Source organism: Anopheles nili, chromosome 2, assembly GCF_943737925.1.
Source record: "Anopheles nili chromosome 2, idAnoNiliSN_F5_01, whole genome shotgun sequence".
In the NCBI taxonomy this organism is placed as follows: domain Eukaryota; kingdom Metazoa; phylum Arthropoda; class Insecta; order Diptera; family Culicidae; genus Anopheles; species Anopheles nili.
Window position 1 is genome coordinate 75,195,804 of NC_071291.1, and position 20,401 is coordinate 75,216,204.

The 20,401-nt window shown below is 50.8% G+C and overlaps 1 protein-coding gene across 1 annotated transcript in view; it reads left to right on the forward strand.

Annotated features, from left to right (window-relative positions):
* LOC128730161 (MOXD1 homolog 2-like) overlaps positions 1-20,401 on the forward strand; it is an 85,319-nt gene that overhangs the window by 49,299 nt on the left and 15,619 nt on the right. The window contains 1 exon segment of the mRNA XM_053823194.1: positions 20,020-20,175. Within this exon segment, the coding sequence (XP_053679169.1) occupies positions 20,020-20,175 (156 nt within the window).

Consider the following 20,401-nt stretch of genomic DNA (forward strand, 5'->3'; position numbering starts at 1 on the left):
TCGGGCACAGAAATTCGCAAAAGCCCTCCCCATGCCACGAAGCCCAGCGGTTGCATAATTAGGGGCCCTATCGCGCGCCGATCCACCATACCGCTTATACCGCCGGCGGCCATTTCCGAGGATGTTTTATTATTTGCGCCCTTTAGAGCCTCCTTGCGCCCTTTAAACCCCCCCCCCCGTTTACCGCGCTCTCGTGTGCAACGCACAACGCACAATTACCGGGGCGCAATTTGTAAGACGAACCGCCTACCGAATGCACCGAGAGAACGACGAACGAGAGCGAGAAACGGGATCCGGAATGCATTACGGGCGAGTAATTGTGTGCAGTGGCTGACCAGATCGCAGGAACCGGTCCCCAGTACACCTGTCATAAGACTCTGATAAGAGCCACCCGTTGGTGGTGTTGGCAAATATTTGAAATGGCCCTCCGATGGTTGATAATTCTAATGGAGTTTCTTCTCGCTCGGAGGACCTCGTGGGGCTGAAATTGATCGAAAATTTACGAGCACGTTTCGGAGATCGTTTATAATTTGTATCGTACGTTTTGGGGAAGTGAACGTAGTGAATCATCCTCACACACACTTATCCGTGGATGTGTTTATTGTGTGCTTTTGATCAGCCATTATGAGGTACTTGGCGGTTATGGAGGAACAAAACTAGCGAGCGAGCTAATTGAACGCGGAGCAGAACTCGCCGCGAGTGGGGCTCATTCCATAAAAGTGGCTACAAATCAACACGGATGGGTAGCTCGAAAATAAAGAACAAGAAAGAAAAGACAACTCATCTGACCAGTGCGGAAAAGCCCGCAACGGTTGAATTTATCATCCTTCCCTCGAGCAGCCTGATCGGTTGTTTATCCGCCGTAATTAGAACGGATGTACCCGATGATGGTACCTCCTCCAAACGGTCGAGCCGCGTTTCGTGGTTCGGTGCAATTACGGCTCGATGTTGGTTTTAAATTACATCAACGATCGGCCCCCTCAAACCACCCTGTTTAGGGTCCTCAGGCACAGGTGGTAGCCAGCACACCGTGTTTGCGAAGCTGGAGAACCTTCTCGCGGATTGGCGTTCGATTCGTGCGCGAGATAGCAAACGGATCATACTTTCGATGGTGGCAATCGATTTCGGTGCTCGTACGGGGGCAGTTCTCGTTTCTCTTTATTTTTTTTGTGGGTCAACCCCTAACCCTTCGATGACGTGGACGTAAATGTGGTCGGTTAGGACAAAAAGCGGCTTCCATTATACACCGGCATGTCGTCGACGCCATCGCCCGGCGTTGTTCTTTGGCCGGGGTGATGTAATAATCATAATAATTTCCATTGTACACGCGATACGTTCATAAACGGCCGCCGGGGCGTTCTGCAAGGCGTCGGCTGATGGCACAATGCCTTCCGTTCGCCAGCTCCCTGCGGTCGATGTTGAAACGCGACGGCGTGTGGCATAAATGTAAGCAAACAGAACGTCACGTACGCGCGCGAGCATAAAGGCTTCCCACCACCTCGCGAAGGGTCTACCAGCTCGCGAATGAGTTATTAAAAATTCTATTACTCACACCGATGCGTCGGGTCGCACGCGTTTCCCGGCTCGTCCTGTTCGCCCAATGTTCATCATTAACTCGCTCGAGCTCCCGACCCGAAAAAAGGCGCCTTTTGTGCGGGAAAACCCCCACGATTCGGATGTGTGCGTTTCGTTTCGACGGAGGCGCTAAAAGCCTTCCAGCTCGGGTTGGTGGCGGTGGTTAAAAAGTTCGCGCATATGTTGTTACGCCCGGGCGTAAGGACACAACCCTCGCAAAGTTTAGTGACGCCGTGCGACCAGTGTACGCGCACGGAGCCATTCATAATTAGGTTTAATTTCATTAAAATTAATTGTTACAAAATAGCTTCCTTTTCCGCGCGCGCGCTACAGGCGTTGCGTACTTTCACTCGCGTACCATCGTCCTTGGAGCTAGGACCGCACCCGAAAAGCCTACCTGTTGTCGTTCGAGGGCACCGCGACAAAAGAAAGTCGTCCCGTTGTCGGCCCGACTCGAGCACGCCGGAATGTCCTCGGCCTGCGGGTCTAACAATGTTTCATTATCGTTTATAAATTATGATGCCATTTTGGAGAGCACTTTTCTGTTTGTGTGTGCGTGGCCGGGCCCGTTGAAAAATGGATTTGTTCGCGTAATTTCGGTTGATGAATGATGTTGTCGCGGATTAAATTCTTTCAGCGAAGTGCTCGTGCCGCCCTAGAGCCGGCCCGACAAAGCCGCTCACGCACCCTGGAACGGGGTTTGGGACATTTTTACATCTCTACTTGGGTCTGGCTCTTGAAAGCGTCCTCAAAGCGAAAAGCTACTAGAAGTTAACATTCTTTCTTTTTTGCTTTCTTTCCTCTGGTTTCACTCTAGGTAAGGATGTGAAGGAAATAAAAAATTCCAGTCCAACCATTACGGACGTGCCCTCGTGCCGGTAACTAGTGGGGATGAGAGCCTAGTGTGTCCTCGCAGCAGCAGCAGCAGTGCAGAATTATTTAACGTGCACTTGAATCCCGCCCGCGTCAGGACACGGTCTTACGTAAGCGCGCAACGGTGGGCATCTGTCTGCAAAGGATTACGAAATGAGGGGAACCTGCAAACCTAAACGAACGTACGGGCGAACGAACGGAAAGTGAGCGATAAAAAAACTAACCCAGCAAAGTACGACGCCCGAGCAGAACCTTCAACATTTTACTCCATAAAGCACACGAATCCTTCGCGTAGTGTGGGGGAGAGCGAACTCCTGGCCGATGTTGACGTTGCGACGAAACCGCACCAGGACAAACACTCCAGGCCACAAGGCTTAGAACAGGGCCAACGCCACCACCGTCATGCAGGCAATGTAGGTCACATTCGGTTAGCTGGCGTTCGGTCGCGTCCGCCGAACGGGATGACTTTCCCGGCATGGCCCGGTGGCCTGGTTTTTAATGGCTTTTTCCAGATTTCCCAGGGAAGCGCGTGTACCGCGGGCTCGGATGCTGGGCCAGGTACGCCCGAACGAACTACGGTCGCCTATCAGTGCACGTGGTGGGCCACTCGAGGGAGCGATAACTTCATTGCCGGAACTGGGACCCGTTAAGGAGGGCACGAAAAAGGACTCCCGTGCAATGGGCCAAGGGTTTTTGGGGACAATTTATTTGCCACCGTCGGTGCGCCACTAAAGCCTGTCTACGCCAAACTCATCGTTGCACCTGTAGCGTGTATGTGTGATGGCCGGGTTTATCGATTTAAATTAAAGTGCCATTTTTTATCCCCGTCTCGGGGCTCGTTGAATTGCAAAACGGATGCGGATGCTGCTGCAGTAGGTGTGCGTATGTGTTTGTATGTGCGCGAATTGATGGTGGCGATTTCTCGCTGGTCTGTCGCGGGGATGCACCTTTGCGGAGAGTGTTGCATTCGAAATCGAGCTCCACTTGGGTAGGGTCTATTAAATTAACATACAGCTTCCATTTATCGCACCGCGACGAACGGACCGTTGGTTCGTTAGTACTCGCATGCCGTCCGAGTGTGTGGTGTAGCAGCCACAGTGACTGTAAACGCACGAACGATTCCAGGATTGATGAGCTCGGAATGAGATTCATTAAATCGTTGATAGTTCGCTGAAGGACTGCTTGTTGACTGTTGCCTTCAATTAACCGGGCACAATTACAGAACGCAGCGGTCTTGTGGGGCAAATCATGCAAACCAATTGGTTATTTTTTGGAACACATCCTGTGAAAGATTTTGTTTCAAAGTATCATTTGTATGTGCTGGCAATGCCGCTGTCTGAATGTCAATCTTCTGTTCACAGTTCATCGTAATCCTTGACACAAAAACTAAGAAATATCGTGTTGTCGCATGCGCCGAATAGGCCACGTGGGAAAATTTATGCTATTTTTACTATGACGACCGATTTCAAGGAAAGAGTATGAAAGGTGGAATTCTTCAAGGATTATTACATAGAGTTAGTGACAAATTTCGATTCCGTGAAGCTCGAAACTGAATAGCGCAATTGAACTTAGCGATTTTTTTTATCATTATTCAGGTGATTTGGATTTTGAAGCTGATGTTTAATACTATAATCTGCTCACCAACAAACAACAAAATTGACAGCAAGAACGCATAATACTGTGTCACGTGAAAGAAAGTTTAATCTGTTATCATTTTAGATGAGAAACGTAGCTATTAGGTTTATGAAGCACCACAGGCACCACTTTAGATCTCAGTACCTTTATGCAACCAAGCAGGATCTTCAAAAGGGAATGAAACCGACCAATCACTCTCACTCAGGCTAGCCTATCGCACCATCCTCGGTCTGGTGCACCGTAATTACTTTGTGCCGTGGAACAGCACAATCAAACAAATGGCATTCCCATTCGTCCTTGCGTGACGCGCACACGTTGCATGGGTCAAACGAGTTTCGCGTGGTGTACGCGAGTAGACGTTTCACCGTGGAAATATTGCAAAAATTTGTACGAAAAACTCGCGTTTGAAGAACACACATCCGCGATTGTGATGCGCTCTCGAACTTCCCGGCGATTGTGTGCTCGACGGTCGCTACACACAAGCACGCACGACGTGCGGATAAAGGAAAAACGGGACGGTCCTCATACGTTTCATTATTGCGCTGGAAAACGATTTCATAATGATGTTCACTTTTTCTCGCTTTTCACTGGCCAACAGCGTACCAGGAATAGGAACGGGAAAATGGGTTTGGATAACTTTGTACTCGCGCCCACCGTACAACGTACGGGGTTTCCTTTTTTTGTTGGTGAGTCCTTCCATTTTTGGCTGATAGCAGCGTCCATGCGCAACCGGGGAAGGTCGACGGTCTGATGGTTCAAAATTTAACCACCCGCTTGGAACGGCCGATAGTGTGCCTCGTCTAGACGGGGCTCGGTCAAGCATCCATCGCCATCATCATCATCATCATCATCATCATCATCAAAGTCATTATATCACCGGAGGGGTGGCGTTAGTCGCTTTCCCGCCATTTTTCCCCATTTTAGTAGCCCTTTGGAAAGTGGTCAAACCAATCAAAACATGGAGATGTATTAACGTGTCGGTCGGAGCGATGGGTTCCTTTTACGGGCGGAACTTTAGCAGTGAGCTATCGTTTCCTGGGAAGCTGAATTGCAGTTGAGCATGGCCTAAAACTCGAACATTAAAAGAATTTCAGCTTAACGGACATCTTTTAGGCACACAAAAATGCGCTTCTGAAATGGAGATTTTATCTACCATAGCTGCCTTACACAACCATTGTACCATCGATAAAAATATTCATGCACCCGTGCTCGTGTAAAAATGTGTCCCGTTCTCTAGGGATTTTCATCGTCCTCGTCAGGACGAACCCGGGACAGGATCGGCCACACCGGACGGGAAGGCAATTTTTTTCTTTCCCCAAGCCACCGTCGCTAGGCAAATAGTCCGTCCGGGAAAGGCGCAAAGCGAGAGCTCCAACAAACTAGAGCCCACATGATGATGAAAATACAACGGTGAAGCGGCGAAAAAAAAACAGGTCTTCCACTCTCCGGTGCGCTCGTTGGCTTCGGCATCAAAGGATTTCATCCCTTCATTCACCCGGCCAAACCCACCCGAGGCTTTCACAATTCGCCCGATGCGGCTGGATGGCAAAAAGCTGGCCGAAGGCAACCAGAGTGCATGGGCAGTGAATGGGCATCCACCTCGCCACTAGCGTTGGCTTTTGCGTCACTCGCCGTTAAGGTCCTTCCCGCGAGCCCGGGTGACTTGCGGGTGACTTTGATGACCGTATAATTATGATTGTACACATAAATAAATTTAATTCCATACAATTATGCGCCCGGTGCGCGGTTCCCGGTATCGTAAGGGCGCTTTTGCGCCGCTGCGGTAACCGGTTAGCACGACACTGCCCGATGGATTTATGTCCGGCGGTGCCTGATAGCAATCCACCCGCCATACTGGGTACCGATCGATGGTTGCGTAACCGTTTCACCGTATTTTTCTCTCTCCCGCTCGCCTCAAATTCGCCAAAGGGATGCTGCCCAATGATGGCCACATGCAAACGACAGGGTGGATTTTTGTTTAGTGAACGGTTGCGTTCCTTTTTTGTCTTGTTTATAGCTCCCGTCCGCGACGGATGATACTACCGTGGCCGCGGGTCTTTCGCAATCTTTCGAAGCCTGATTGATTGCTAGTCGCGTAGGTGCGCACTCAGTTCCCGCTGCGCTAGCGTACCTGCATGTGCAACTGCACACGGTTGCAAAAATTCGGACCGGGAGCTTTCGCTTTTTTTCCCACCAGTCGAAACCCTTTCAGGAACGCACGAGCCCGGGGATTTGTTTGATGAACACATTCATATCCAAATGGCTCGCTTCGGGGAACTGTGCGGGCTGTTGTATGTTTGCTTACTTTTATTGATTAAACGCCGTCCTGCGGGAACGAGCCGCGGCAAGAGCCTGTTTGCAGTAGAATTAGCACGATTGCGTATGATTGATGGTGACGACACCACCGACGACCGTTCGATGCGGAGAGAGGCCAGCTTTTATTTTTGGAAGGAATAGCGCGTGGTAAGCCGTCGTGTTCGGCCTCGCTAATCTCGTGTCGCACTGTATTCGGTCGCGTTAAAAGAAACAAAACTGTCCGTTATCGTTTGTTGAGCGGAATAAAGTTTAAATAAGATCGATCACATCGCAAGCGCGTTATCGCGTAGGTGACATCCTCGAGATCGACTCCTCCCACACACACACACACACACACACGCCCAACGAACGTGCATCAATCGAACCGTTTGGGGGGTTGAAATTCAATCACAACAAACGAACCTCTCGGAAACCCCGGTTTTGGCTCCCTCGAGGCGTGCGGGCTTTGAACGACCTGGTTGGTCCTTCGAACCGGTCGCGAACCTGTCGAACGCGCGTGAGGCACGTCATACTCGTGCTTCCCGGGGGAAATCATCCGGTGCACAAACGCGCGTGATGTAACCCGCCAGCGGGCTTTAAACGTAACGAAGCTCCTGTAGCTGACAATATCCACCTTCCCACCTCACGGTTGCGTTGTTGTTTCATCCCCCAAAACGGGTGCACAAGCGGCGAAGTCACAATATTTCACTCACGAACGTCACGCCCATGTGACACATGTGGTCGATGTCGACGTCCAGCTGAATGCTCGACGTCCCAGCTGCGGCAGCTCTCTCGTGCGAGCTCGGAACGTCTTCATCCGCACAAATATAGAATCTCACGATCGGGGCGAAGGTGCCTTTTTGCTTGCGTTCGCTTTTCCGGCCCGACCAAGGGGATTTGTTTTCGATTTTCCACCCACCGGCACCGGCTCCGGGGACACGGGGCGCATCTCAACACCAACCGTTCGTTGCTTCAACAGTTTCGCATATTCACGGAGAGGAGACGGGACTCATTTTCCTCAAATTAGTCTGTAAATGAAGCGTACTAATTGGGAAAATATGGTGATGTGCGAACCGACACGGACCGGGCTGGGTGGGCGTGTTCTGGAAGCGGCACCGTGGTGGTGCCATGGGTTGGGTGGAAAATATTTCGAGAAATATTAAAACTGACAGGACGGTAAAAAGCCTAGAAAGATTGTGTGTGTGTGTGGGTGAGAGAGAGAGAGAGCAAACTGTTCCTTTTTTATCCTCTGCTGTCGTCCTGTTTTTGATGTTAAACGAAAATCCCCACAGGTCCGGAAAATCGAACACCTCCTTTAGATTGAACCGGCCACCTGGTGGTGGATCCCTTGTACTTGAAATTTTCCTCCCAAAATGATGGTTCAAAAACTGTCCGATACGGGCGAAGAGAAGGTTCTTTGAGGGCTGTCCGAGAGATGACATTATTTGCTTCCTGTTCCATACACAAAAAATACACGAAACAACGAAAAGTAAAACACGGGAAGCCTCCCTGCTGCTGCCATCGGTGATACAAACCAGCAAAGCTGCCGGGGGTTTTTTCACACCTCTCCGCCACGAGCTGCCCGCGTGCGTGCCAAAATCTGTCCTAATTTTTGGGTGAAAAATCGATTTTCTTACGGTATGAATAATTAATGCCGCGAAATGGAAGCTGCCAGTTTGACATCGCCGGTATCGCTTCCGGCGTGATAGGAGCTCGTGGCTTTCCGTGTTGTTTTTCTTTGTTTTCCTCGCGGTGGTTACCTTCACCGGTGACAAAACCACGCCATGAGGCTGTGTGTTACTACTCTGCGCCATATCCGGGCACCGGGATGATACTCCAAGCAGCAGCAGCAGCAGCAGCAGCAGCGGGAGCAGGAAATTGAAGACGTTGTCGCCGAACGCACGCTGCGGCAATCGGATTATTAATGCCCTCCCGATCGACGGGGACAATTTGCATAGATCAAATTTCAGCGCTCGCAGCGGGTGATGGGTGGGAAGACTGAAATGAGAGAATTGCCGTACAAAACCGGCAAACCCAGCGATCGCGAGCGAACGAAGCGAACGAAACTACTCGCCTCAAGCCCGAGGACAAAAGGCACGATAATTAATCATAAATTTAAAACAAATGAATAAGTAAATGATACGATTCATTTCACTTTCGTTCGGTGGGTGCAAAGTAGTAGGGGTGTGTGAGTAGAGAGGGTGGCTACGGATGGGGTTCCGGTCGTTTTCGTTGCATTCGCTGCAAAATCACACCCCCAGACTCGCTTGTCTGTCTGCTCTCGGTTGCGGCGGCTTCAGAGCCGTAGTCGAACGATCGTTAAATCTATTATTTATCGCCATCTTGTCAACCTCGTCGAATCGGCCATTTATAATGCAAAAATGGCGAAGAAGAGTCCTTGCGAGCGTTCCAACGCCGTTCGATGCCGCGCGGGCTCCAGCACAATGGGCCATTTTTCGTTGGTCAAAATTGGAAGCTTTGAAAAATGAATAATATGCTAAACAAAGCTCATACACTGAGCTTTTCTTTACACAGTAGGCAACGTAATAGTGTCGAGAACGTCCAAGAAAATGTCACACTATTCTATCCCCAAAAGTCCCAACATGGGACGTTTGTCACTCAATGTGCACTGTCAGGCCAGGATGAGGAGGATGTTAAACTGGTGGCTTTTCAAACAACGTCCAGCGCGATGGACAAGGACCTTCGCGATGTCCTCAACTCCGGGCATCCGAGGTATCGATGACGATGATGATGACGAATATAAAGATAATGATGATGACGCCCGGTTGATGGTGGTCATAGTTTTTCCTTGCCTTTGGGCTCTCGTTCCTGGACCTGGGTCAGTATCCCGCTGGGACTGTCACACAAGGACATGGGCGGTTCGTAGTCATGTGTCCGACTGGAAAGAAGATATCATCCGATCGGGTACGGAACATCAGCCCATCTGTGGAGAAGGCTCCACGTGTGGGTCATTTTTCTTATCCGTATCCGAAACACCGGACTGCCGCGGATACATCGACTTGGGAGTTGGATTTTTGCCGAAGCGTCCCCACGTAGGTGAGCGACTGAAATTTATTGCCTTTATTCACACACACTCACGGTTGGTTTGTGTGTGTCGGGTTTTTAGCCCCAGTTTCCAAGGCTCCTGCGAGCCCATGGCGTCCAGGGAATCGAGGACCGTATCATCGTTACAAGTCAATTAATGTCCAGACAGACGGTCAGCGGCCTGCCAAAGGGTTAGCTTTCGATTTTGGCCTTTTCCAGCTGGTGTCACCTTGGAACCCGGTGCGGGTGCCCTTTCGGACGGATGTTGTGGTTGCGCCGATGTGTTTTTCCGACATCCGTCACCTCCGGAGGGAGCCATAAACGGTGCAGTCTTGTCGGGCTCGTTTGGAGAAACCAGGCACATAATCAGCCCAAGACACCACCACAGCACTGTCAGGGCCCCATGGAGCGGACTAATTAATGTAAATTGAACTATAACGTGCGTTCCCTGTCAGTCACACGAGCGGTCTGTCGAACTGCAACTGCACCTCGGTGCTGGTGTTGTGATGGCGTTGTTCCGCCCTTTTTTTCTACCCCACGCCGGAACAACACACCGAAGGGATATTTTTAGGCCACCCTCTGGTCTCTGGCGTTTTGTGGAGTCAGTTGGTCTCTGTCCGCGTGCGTACGTATTTAAATTTAGTCCATTACTCCCGTCAGTACACCCGGGTGGCGGTCCGAACAGAGAGGGTCTTTTTTTACGCGGCCTGTCTGTCTATCGTGTCGGTGCTGGTGTACGGCAGAGAAGTACCGTCGGAATGCCACAGCAAAAACCCATCGCTCAATGGGCGGCTCGTACAATGTCAAACACTTGAGACAACAAACCGAACCCGGCCGGAGACCCGGAGATGGCAAAGGCGCGTTTGTTTGGTTTTCGGTTTCGGTCGTCCCAAGCCTGAATCGCGCATCCGGGATCGAAACGACTATATGGCGACCTCTGGACGACCCTGTCCAGGTTCCTGGTTTGTGTTTAGTTTTTGCTTTCCATTCTGGGGACGCGTCCTGTCTATCTATCTATCTCTCTGTCCTGTTTCTCGATCACCGCAATCGATCGAAGGCCATCGGTGGCCACGCTAAAAGCATTCCGGATTCCAACCTCACGCCAGAGAAAGAGCGTCATCTGTTGGACATTACAATTTACAACGCAAATAGCATCGCACCCGTGCGCAGTTCCGAAGTGTCGCGCGGTAAATTATGATTGCCGTGTTTAGATTGAGCGTGTGAGCGATCGTAATAACTTCATCTGCTCTGTTTCTTTTTCCCATGCCGCAACACTAATCCGTCCGTGAGAGCGTCCTATTAATCAACAATTCTAACAGGGCGGCCTTGTTTACCTTTCGGGCCAGACAGCCGCCATATGGTTCTGCGATGTAAGCGAAGGAGCAACGAAACGGTGATCTAGTTCCGAATGGTGTCCAAAATTTCCGCCGTACATACACACACACACCGGCAGGATGAGACCCCTTTTGCCCTCGGATGTGCGGAATTAATTTCTAGACGCATAAATCAAAACGACGACGCACCGTGAAGGGGTGTTTCTAATCCTTCGGCTGCGTTTTTTTTCTCCGGTGGTCAGCCGAAAAACAGTGCTCCATAAATCAACCATTCCGAGGGGAGGTTTTTTTCCGTTTTGCTTCATTTTTATCAGGCACCTTATTCTCACGTTTGACCTTCCCGGGAATCGGCAACGGTGCCGTCCAGCTGTAATTTTGAGGGTCTAGTGGAACGTCTGCTTATCGCGGTCGCATAAAGCAAGCTAATTTCTAATCCCAACGCTACGAACGGAGTGTGTGGCGAACATCTTGTTTTAGATCATTTGCAAATGGAGCAAATTAGAATGGTGGGAGCCAAACAGGGAGTCACAATAAAAGAAAAAAAAAACAACACATTATTAGAACCAACATTCGCGTCCGTTGTATTTGCACCTTTCGGGCGAGTCTTTTTTTTCTCCACCACGCTGAAGGGCCGGCGTAAATTTACGAGCTGCAAGATTCGGATCGCGATATCGGCCGGCCTTTTGCGGAGAGAATGCGTTATCAAGAAAACGACATTCTTTCGCACCGCCGAGCCACCCTCGAAACCGTCCTCCATTCTGCGCGTGTTTCAAGGGGTGTTTTAACCCCCGGCAATGTACCGGTTTTGTACCGGGTCCCTGATTGCGGCCGGTGTGCTGGCTCCGGAGAATCGTACTGCTCCACCATGGCCATTAGCCGCGGCCAACATCGAATTGGTTCGATTTTAATCTACCATCCAAACAAACACACCGAGAAGCTCTCTTTCTAGCTCACTCTCGGAAAAGGCCACTCCAGGTCGATATCCAATCGAACCCGACGGCCGGCGGGCGCGAAGGACGCTCTTGGGCGTCGCATAAACATTTGATGAATATTTATGTTCGCCGGTCCACCTCCCGAACCCTCGGAAAGCCGGCCGTCGGGAAACGAGAAGTGCACGAGAAGAAAGAAATATAAGTTTCATCCCCCTGGTTTGGGCCCTGTTTAAACAATGAATCATTGGGGGCTCTCCCAGCTCCCTGGCTGCTGTTGCTTCACCGTCCGGAGTCCGTCGTTATTGGCTGTTTGGTTGGTTAATTATACGCTTGTTATCTTTCGGTTGGTTTTTCACGAGGCTCGGGCACACCGAAAATACATCCGCCCTAAGGAGGCGGAGGGCCGCTTAAGCCGGCGGAACGGAACAAGTTCACGTACGCGTGCTCCGAATGTTTGTGCCGTTTGTGTGGAATCGATGGATCGAAACCGGGCTGCTGTTGAGTGATGATTGTCAGAAATGTTTCCCGGGCACATTGAACCCACCGCCCAGACCACAGGCATGGCTTTATGACACTTTCAGGGGTCCGATTAGGTCTCTGGAGCGTCGCCGTGGGTCGATCGTAAACTCACTCCAGCGCTGAGTTTGGGGGAGATTCCGACTCTGGTGATGTCTCGAGGGAACGCGATCGATCGCTCATAGCAAGCGAGCTAAACACGCCAAAATGAACCCCAATACTCGGTTCAACACCGAGCCACCACAATGCGCCGTTAAGCGAAAAGGCCCCATAATGACAGTTTTACCCCGTGAAATTCCAGCACCACAAAGTTGTCTGCAGTTTGATGACAGCTTCGCGGGTTGGTCGAAAAACGCGCCCCCAAAAACAGAGCATAAAGCATCATAAAGCGAGAGGCCGCCTCCATTTATCAAAGCCATTAGTTTGCGGTGCACTTTTGGATTGTACGGTGATGGTGGATTCGGTTGTTTTACGTTTTGTACCACAACTTTTGAAAACTCGACACCCTTCCCTGCCAGTTGCAGTAAGGGGGTTGCATCTCGCGAGTACTTCTCTCTCTCTCTCTCTCTCTCTCGCTCGAAGGATGGAAGGACGCGTCATCAAGCCCGAAGAAGGAAAAGGATCCATTTTGCAAAGTTTTCCAACACCCTTCCGGGTTGGCGCAACCATAATGATCACGTGCCGCCCGGCGGGAATTTATCCTTTCATCGTGTTGTTCTTGAAATTGTCGTTGTCGCTGCCGCCATTCGGCTTGGTCCAGGGGCTGTGCGCCCGGGCTCGAGGTTTTATCTATCATCTTACACCCACTTATCGCTCTCTGCCGACGTCGAGCTGAGTTAGTTCTATCTGAGCCCGGGAACTAGTTCCACGAGAAGAGCGGACCCGCGTGCGGGGAGAGTTTTCTCGTTTTCCCGGTTTTATTATCCTTTAATTTAGCTCTTTTTCTTGTCTTTTTCATTGCAATCCCGTGCTCAGTATCTTACGGGTGCAACAAAAAAACCGCGCCCTGAAAGGAATAAGGAAAGGCTGGACCAGTTCCGGAGTGGGAGGTTGTAATTAAAATGCTTTCCCTTGAATAGTGCACCGGGATTGGGACGGAAAGTTCTACCGCAATGCAAACCGCGTGATTCGAATCTGCTGGCTGCTGAACGAAACCCTACCCGAGGCCAGGATGGGCATAATTAGGTGGTTAAGGAAAGTAATGCCACCGTTCTGTCAGCGTGAGCGTGAACGAGACCGCATTGGAAAACTCAAAAAAGCGCTTGGCCAAAACTTTCCCGTTGGTGGCTTTTAACCGCGGTCTCGAGAGCTTCAGCTCGAGTGAGTGACGCAGTCGTTGATAGCTCAATGCAAGCTGAAAGATCTCAATAAAACACAGGTAGCCGTGGTGATCGTGCGGTCGTCAGCCACTCTTGGCGCCCTCGAAAAGAACACACACGGCTCGGGAAAGCGGCCACTGGCGGCCACACTACAATTAGGCGGGTCGACCGAGGAGAAACCGAAGCGGTAAGGATGGTGTGCAAAAATTGCTGAAAATTGTGGCCCAAAGATGCGCACCAGCACCAGTGGCTGGTGTAGTGGCCTCGGTAAGTGGCTGCGTAAACGTCGTGAAAATCACTTCACTTACGCGTTCTGTGTACGTCGGCCTCGGCTCGCGGTGGTTGGGTAAGCGAAAATGGGCGGAAAAACGCCGTTGTTCACCTGCTCGCTCACGTACACGTCACGGTGCTGGGAGTGAGAGTACGTAAGTGGCAATTGCATTTATTTTAAGTACGGCCCCGTGCGGAGTGGCGCTGAACAAAACTCAAAACAAGAGGGAAACCCGCGAGCGCGCGCGCGCGTGGTGGGGAGTGAAATTGTCAAGGATAAGCAAACAATCCATTTGAAGGCTAATTTGAATGACAGCGTAACGTGGTGATGATCCACCGGTTCGCCCCAGCCGGCACCGGCACCGGTGAATAATAGATGCGGAAATCGACTTTATGAAACGGCTTCTTCTTGCCACTGAAATATCCATTTTCGCCGGTTCGAGTAGCGCCGCTGAGAGGGCACTTTTCGACCGCTTCACTTTGGGGCTTTTAAGCGACCTCACTTCTCGGAGGTCGATATTACCTGTTGCTGCCATTTGGAGGCTGTCTTACTTACGCCGGAACGATGATTGAACAAATGGGTTCGACTTATTCCGGGAGCTCGAGTTCAATGAAGCCCATGGACTTAGGTCAAAAAGGGTAACCTCCTTGGGAGATGGAATAAAACTAGCCGTTCCTGATGTAGACGATGGGAAAACGAACAATGAGGGCGAGTATCAATTAATTAATTTTCTACGAAACCACTGACTCTAATGGACGGTCCGTATGCCCTTCGAAGCGGGTCAATGGACAGGTTTAGGCTCGATAGCTCGTGTGGTTCTGGTCTCCTGATGCAATATCAGCACGACCAAAGCTTCATGAAGCTTCCAATAATAGCCCACTCATTCAAATTATGTCAATCATGCACGACTCTCGCTCCAACGGTGGGTTACACAGTTTTGTGGATTCGGCAATTATTCGCCGAGACCGGAGAAAAGCCTCAAAATCCTTCACGCAACTGCACGCAAAAGTGAGCTCAAAAAGGGCTGCACGCCGGTGGACCCATCAATCATAATCCCTGCTGGTATGGAAACGCCAATCTCCAGCCCTTCAGTGCGGGTGGCCTCGTGCAAAGGGCCTCCGTCACGGGCTCGGGAACCGTTCTCGATGGCCAGAAATAGGCAGCGAGTAAACAAACTCGCTCCTCGGGGCTGCGTGGCTCGTGGCTGCGGTCCTCACGAAACTAGATCACCGATCCGTGATAAACACCTCCTTCTCGCGAAGGGTTTCTGGTGTTTTTTTTAACTATGATTTCATTCAAATCGAGCCGCCTGCCACACGGGAAGAAAGCCCACTACCCGGCACCAGTGACAGCCAAACAATCTCCGGATGAGATGCGCGCTCTCTACACCTCCTCCCATAGGAGGGTGAAATCCATGAAGTAAGGGAGTACAATAACACGAATATAATCCACGACACGACAGCCCCAAAAGCGGTCTGGCATCTCATCGCCATAGCAACGGGGCTACCTCGAATCGCGCGCGGGCAGTCGATGCGTGAATCAGATCGGAGGTGTTTATGTGTTCGTTTTTTTTGTCTTCTTTGAATTAATCTTTCCCATTTTAGCTGCGCAATCGACAAGAGGGAAAAAAAGGCCAAAATAAAACTCGCCGCGAGATTGGCGTGAGCGATGAAAATTGTTTCCAAAACATGTTTCCGTTGCGCTTCCCTTCAGCTAGCCACCTCGGAGCGACCCACGGCCACCCTTTCATTGTGTCCATCATCGCCGGTCATAATTCCCGAAGGGGTTGCGAGCACGCGAGCACGCAAACGCGACCCACGAGTGACAATAGGAGCTCGTGAGGGGGTATTTTATACTGCTGCTTGGTTCTTTTCTTTTTTGCGCACAGAAAATTTGGCCCCTTTTCCATCTTTCCGCGGCTGGCCAGCTAAAGGTGGTCATTATGGTAGCGGACAGCATCTAATTGCTGTGGAGTGTGTTTCCCCAACGGGGGATTTTCTTCTTTTTTGCCCCCTTTCGAGTGGGGATGCGTGTGCCCGCTAGAGGAACCGTTGCCTGTTCCGCTTTTAACGAAGCTACGGGATACGGGCGATAATTGGCCTTCGGCCCTCCCGTGTCACCATAGCAGGGAGGCTCGAGACTCGTTTTTTACGCCTTCAACCCCACGCAAGCTGCCACATTGTTTCCCATTTAATATTTAAAACATTTCCCGCCCATCTCAGTGGGAAAATATTACAGCTTACGCGACGGAAGCACTTTTCCAGCGAATCTTTTCCGAGTGGTAATTTAATAACGCCACGCCGCCATTGTTGATTTGTTCATTTCGAATCCTTGCTGGTGCAAACTTTTTGCCTTTTCCTTTCCGGAGCGCAAGTTTGCGTCGACAATTTGCATATAATTCAACTCCTGCGCTCAAGACGTCGCAAGTGATGTCGTTGTCGAACGGCGAAAAAAAAACGGGCTGCACATAAAGACCGTCTCTGCTGCTCTCATTAATTATTCGTGTTTGTACGAGAGGATGCAGTGGTGGGAAGAGCAAAAAAAAAAGCTCATCCACTTACCCCAAGCTGATGGGGCGAGGTTTAGGCAGCGATTTAATTCGACCATCCCCATTGGCGTTGTTCTCTGGTGTGTTTTAAACGAATTCAATTATCACCCGCTACCGAGCGTCGTATCGAATCGAATTTCCTGCTACGGCCCGCGTCGCGATGTGCAACATTGACTTTCTTCGGTTCTTTATTTATCACGGTGGGGTTTTTTTTTTCGTGCCCGGGGAAAACGCGTACTCAGCCGCGAGAGTCAGCGATGTAGCCGCTGACACCATTCGGACGCAACACGACGGCGCTATCCAGCGTCACAATCGAAATCATATTATTGTGCGATAAAATTCAATTTCCTGCAAAATTTTCCACCCTCCCGACGGGTTTTGCGTGGTGGAAAGCGTCATGCCAGCCCACCGACCGGCGAGTTTCCCGGTTCGTAATCGAAAGCAAGACCAAGTCTTCCTGGAACCGAAACGATATCCACACCATCCGTCCCGGACGCGTAGAAACATGATGACGCGCGGAGTGCCGATGATGATGATGCTGGGGCTGTCGCACGCCGATGACGGAGGAGGGCAAATGGACCGGGTGAATCGGTTTTCCATACCTCGGTGACCTGCCGGGTGCGTTGACAGGCCGCGACCGTATCAGATGCCGCGAAAAGGAATGAAAGACATACAGAGAGAGAGAGAGAGAAAGAGAGAGAATGAGTGTGTATTCCCGGTAATTGAGACCGTTGGGGGTGCGCGAGCGCTCGTGTCGGAAAATTCCACCATTTCCCAGGCATTTCCGGGCGTCACCTCGGTCCGCTTTTCCTCAGTCCCGAACGACCAGTGAGGTGTGAGTAACGTGCGCCATGGCAGGCACAATCTTAACGGTGCGCCTTCGCCCGGATGTGTCGTGGCACACTCAATCGGCACGCACGGCACAATGGCGTTCCCGGTCGTCCTGCGATCTTCCAAAGGGATGGAATGTCGTGTTGTGCGGTTTGGTGACGATGCTCAAAACGTCCTTCAGGAGCGGCTGAATGCGTTCCGTCACAACGATCGCGGTTTCGGGGAAATTCCCTACCGGAAGGACTGACAGCACCCCACATACACCCACAAAAAAAGGGAATCGACGAGTGATACCGGAGCGCGAGTATTAGCGTCACTACGTGGGGTTACAACTGCGGGTAGTTGCGGTGAATCTCGCCATCTGTTTGCCATTTGAATGGCGTTGAGATGAAGCCATTTCCGGAGCGTTGGTAAAGCGAGGAATAAAAAATGTACTGCGTTATCATGGTGCCCGAAAAGAGAAGAACCGAAACACATTTTATGCCGTGGGAAATAAGTACTTCCAGTCAGATATCTATCTTCTCCAGCGAAGGTATGGTTTTTTATCCCCCAGAATGTGTCAATAATTGAGGGTTGCTTCGATGGGTGCTTTCCTAACTAACACGTGGTTTTCAATGGCGACGCCGGTGTGCATTTAAATGTGACATCTGTCAAAGCGATCCGGCGAAGTTTTCCCGGTCAGATATCGCGAACATTTTTTTTTTCCTTTGAAACGCTCAACATCATCAGAATGCACGTCTGCTTCTGACCGTTCCACTTGGGGGAGGTTTCCCCAATCAGGGAATTGCTACTTTTCCGATCGTATCGCATTGCTAATGAACGCTCCCGGTGCGCATCGGCTAATTGTTTGGTTTTAATTATGGCTTCATCGGCAACATGCTCCCCATCGAACGGTGGTGCAATCCGTGCAGCCTTCCCATTCGAACGAGGCACGCGAGTTCGTGCAGCAATTTCGGCCGGAACGGTGAATTACTGGCTGCTATGGTGGTTCCTTTGCCACTGCTTCCGCTGTCGTAATTGAACGCTCAATGCCGAAACTCGCCACCTCCGGCGAAGGAACTTTCCGTCGGGGTTTTCCCGGGGGCCAGTGATGGAGTTTTAAGCTCCCGAGGTTTGCCGGTCCTATTCGCTCGCGATTCGATCGATTGCTTGGGGAATTATCTTGTGTGTCTATGGGGTGAGTTTTTTTGTTTCATCCAACACTTCTGCTTCACCACTCCTCGGCAGGCTTGCTTGGTAGTTGGGTTCCGGATTTTAATTAAAGCTACATCGACGACGACGACGACGACGACGTCCCTGCACTCGAAGTTTCTCGAGTTCGATCCTAAAACCCTTCCATCGAGAGGTCGTTGCAAACCGTGGCAAAGGGACGTGACTAATGAATATCGAACATATCGATGGGTTTGCACGCCACACTCTCCTGGCAGAAGCAACCACGCAACCAAACCGGCTTCCGGTGGCGCTCGCAAACACGCTGATTCATGCAACGGCGAGTCTCGACTGCGTTGACCTTTGCAGCGGACGCACCGACATTCGCCGGTGCGGCAGCGTAATTGAATAATTGCGGTCAATCAGGCCCCCAAACGACGAGAGATTCGGGCTTGTAAGCGCGTCACCGCAATACCACGCGACCGGTGGTTACTTGCTCCCGGGGTCACTTGAAAGACGCAGACGCAGATTTTAATTCACCCCCGGGTTTCCTTCGGCAAGGGTGAGTCGTGAATTCCACAACCCCCGATGCTCGATCGGAATAAATGTGGCAGCGGTTTTATCCGCGACTTTTACTGCCGGCTCTTGGGATGTGTTTTCGATCGGACACTTCATGTTCTCGTGCCCTCTCTTTTTCTCTCGGGTTTCCATCCGACTGCCACCCTCGAGCGCACCCTCGAGACAATGGCTCCAAGAGGCGGCAAATTCGCACTTCCTTCGCAACCGCTGCAGTCCCTGTGCCTGCGTGGAGTTGTTATTTTAATGAGTTGCGAAGATGGAGGCGCTCCTGCAGGGCGGGTTTCGCTACGAGAACGCGTCTCGAGGGGGTAAGAAGGTCGTTCAGCGACCGCTAGCCAAACAAAACGAAGTAGACAAGTCGTGAAAATAAAACTCCACCAACAGCAGCAGCAGCAGCAGCGCACACACAAACGATAATTACGGCGCGTCGTTGTCGTCGTTGCCGCCGTTTGTGGCTTCTGAAAACTACCTTCTCCAAACACGCTCGAAAGGCAAGCCCTCACAAAAGGGACGGCGCATTTGTTGCTGACAAATCAACGCGAAAAAACATGGTGCGTACGATTTGAAATGCAGATGAGGCTCGCACTGTCGTCGTCGTTCTACGAAGGGTTGCTCCCTCAAGGGTAAGGGCGATGGCCAACCGATAGCGCTTCGAACAGCCCTTTCGGTGGATTGATATTGGTTTTGGAAAAGGTAGAGGAAGAAGTTAAAAAAAAACCACCCCAAAAATAAAACCCCAACCTCAGGTGGTGAGCTCGAATCGAGGAAAGTTCTCCCGAACGCATGACTCACGCAGACCAACGCCACGCGATAACCACATGCCAAACACATTAATCATTAATTTGCTGTTCCCCCTTTTAGCTGTTTGCTCTCCATTACTTCAAGTGGCGGAGAAATAATGATGCTATTTTGGACGTTTTTTCCTAAGCGGCGTGGGTGCGTCACCCCGAACAGGTGGTGCTGGGTGTAAGGATTTTCCTTTTTTCCCTTTGGAGAAAAACTCCCTAATGACATGCACCCGAGAGCTTTTAACGACACGCAAATCCATACACAGAATGTACTAGCTCAATCCTTAAGTATGCCTTTTCACATTTCTTTTTCTCTCTCTCTCCGACAGGACCGACACGTGAAGAAACACGGCGATGGAGAACCACTGGTCGACTCCTCCCAGGACTACGTGCTGCTGTTGGGCTACGAAAACCAGACGCACACGGTGCTGCGCTTCAAGCGCAAGCTGGACACATGCGACGTTGCGTACGACGTCCCAATCACGGTAAGGCTCCACAAGATGACCTTTTTGACTTGCTCGCCTCGCGTAAAAAGACGCACAAACAAGATAAGATCCGTATGCATTTATTTATTCGTTCGCTCATTACGAGATCCCGTCTCGCGTCTTGCGTAAGCGACCTCTCATGTCTCATTACGGGATAAAATAACAATACCGAACGTCTCCGCCCGTGCTCTTGTGCGTATCGGTTTACAAGCTCGCACCTTAAACA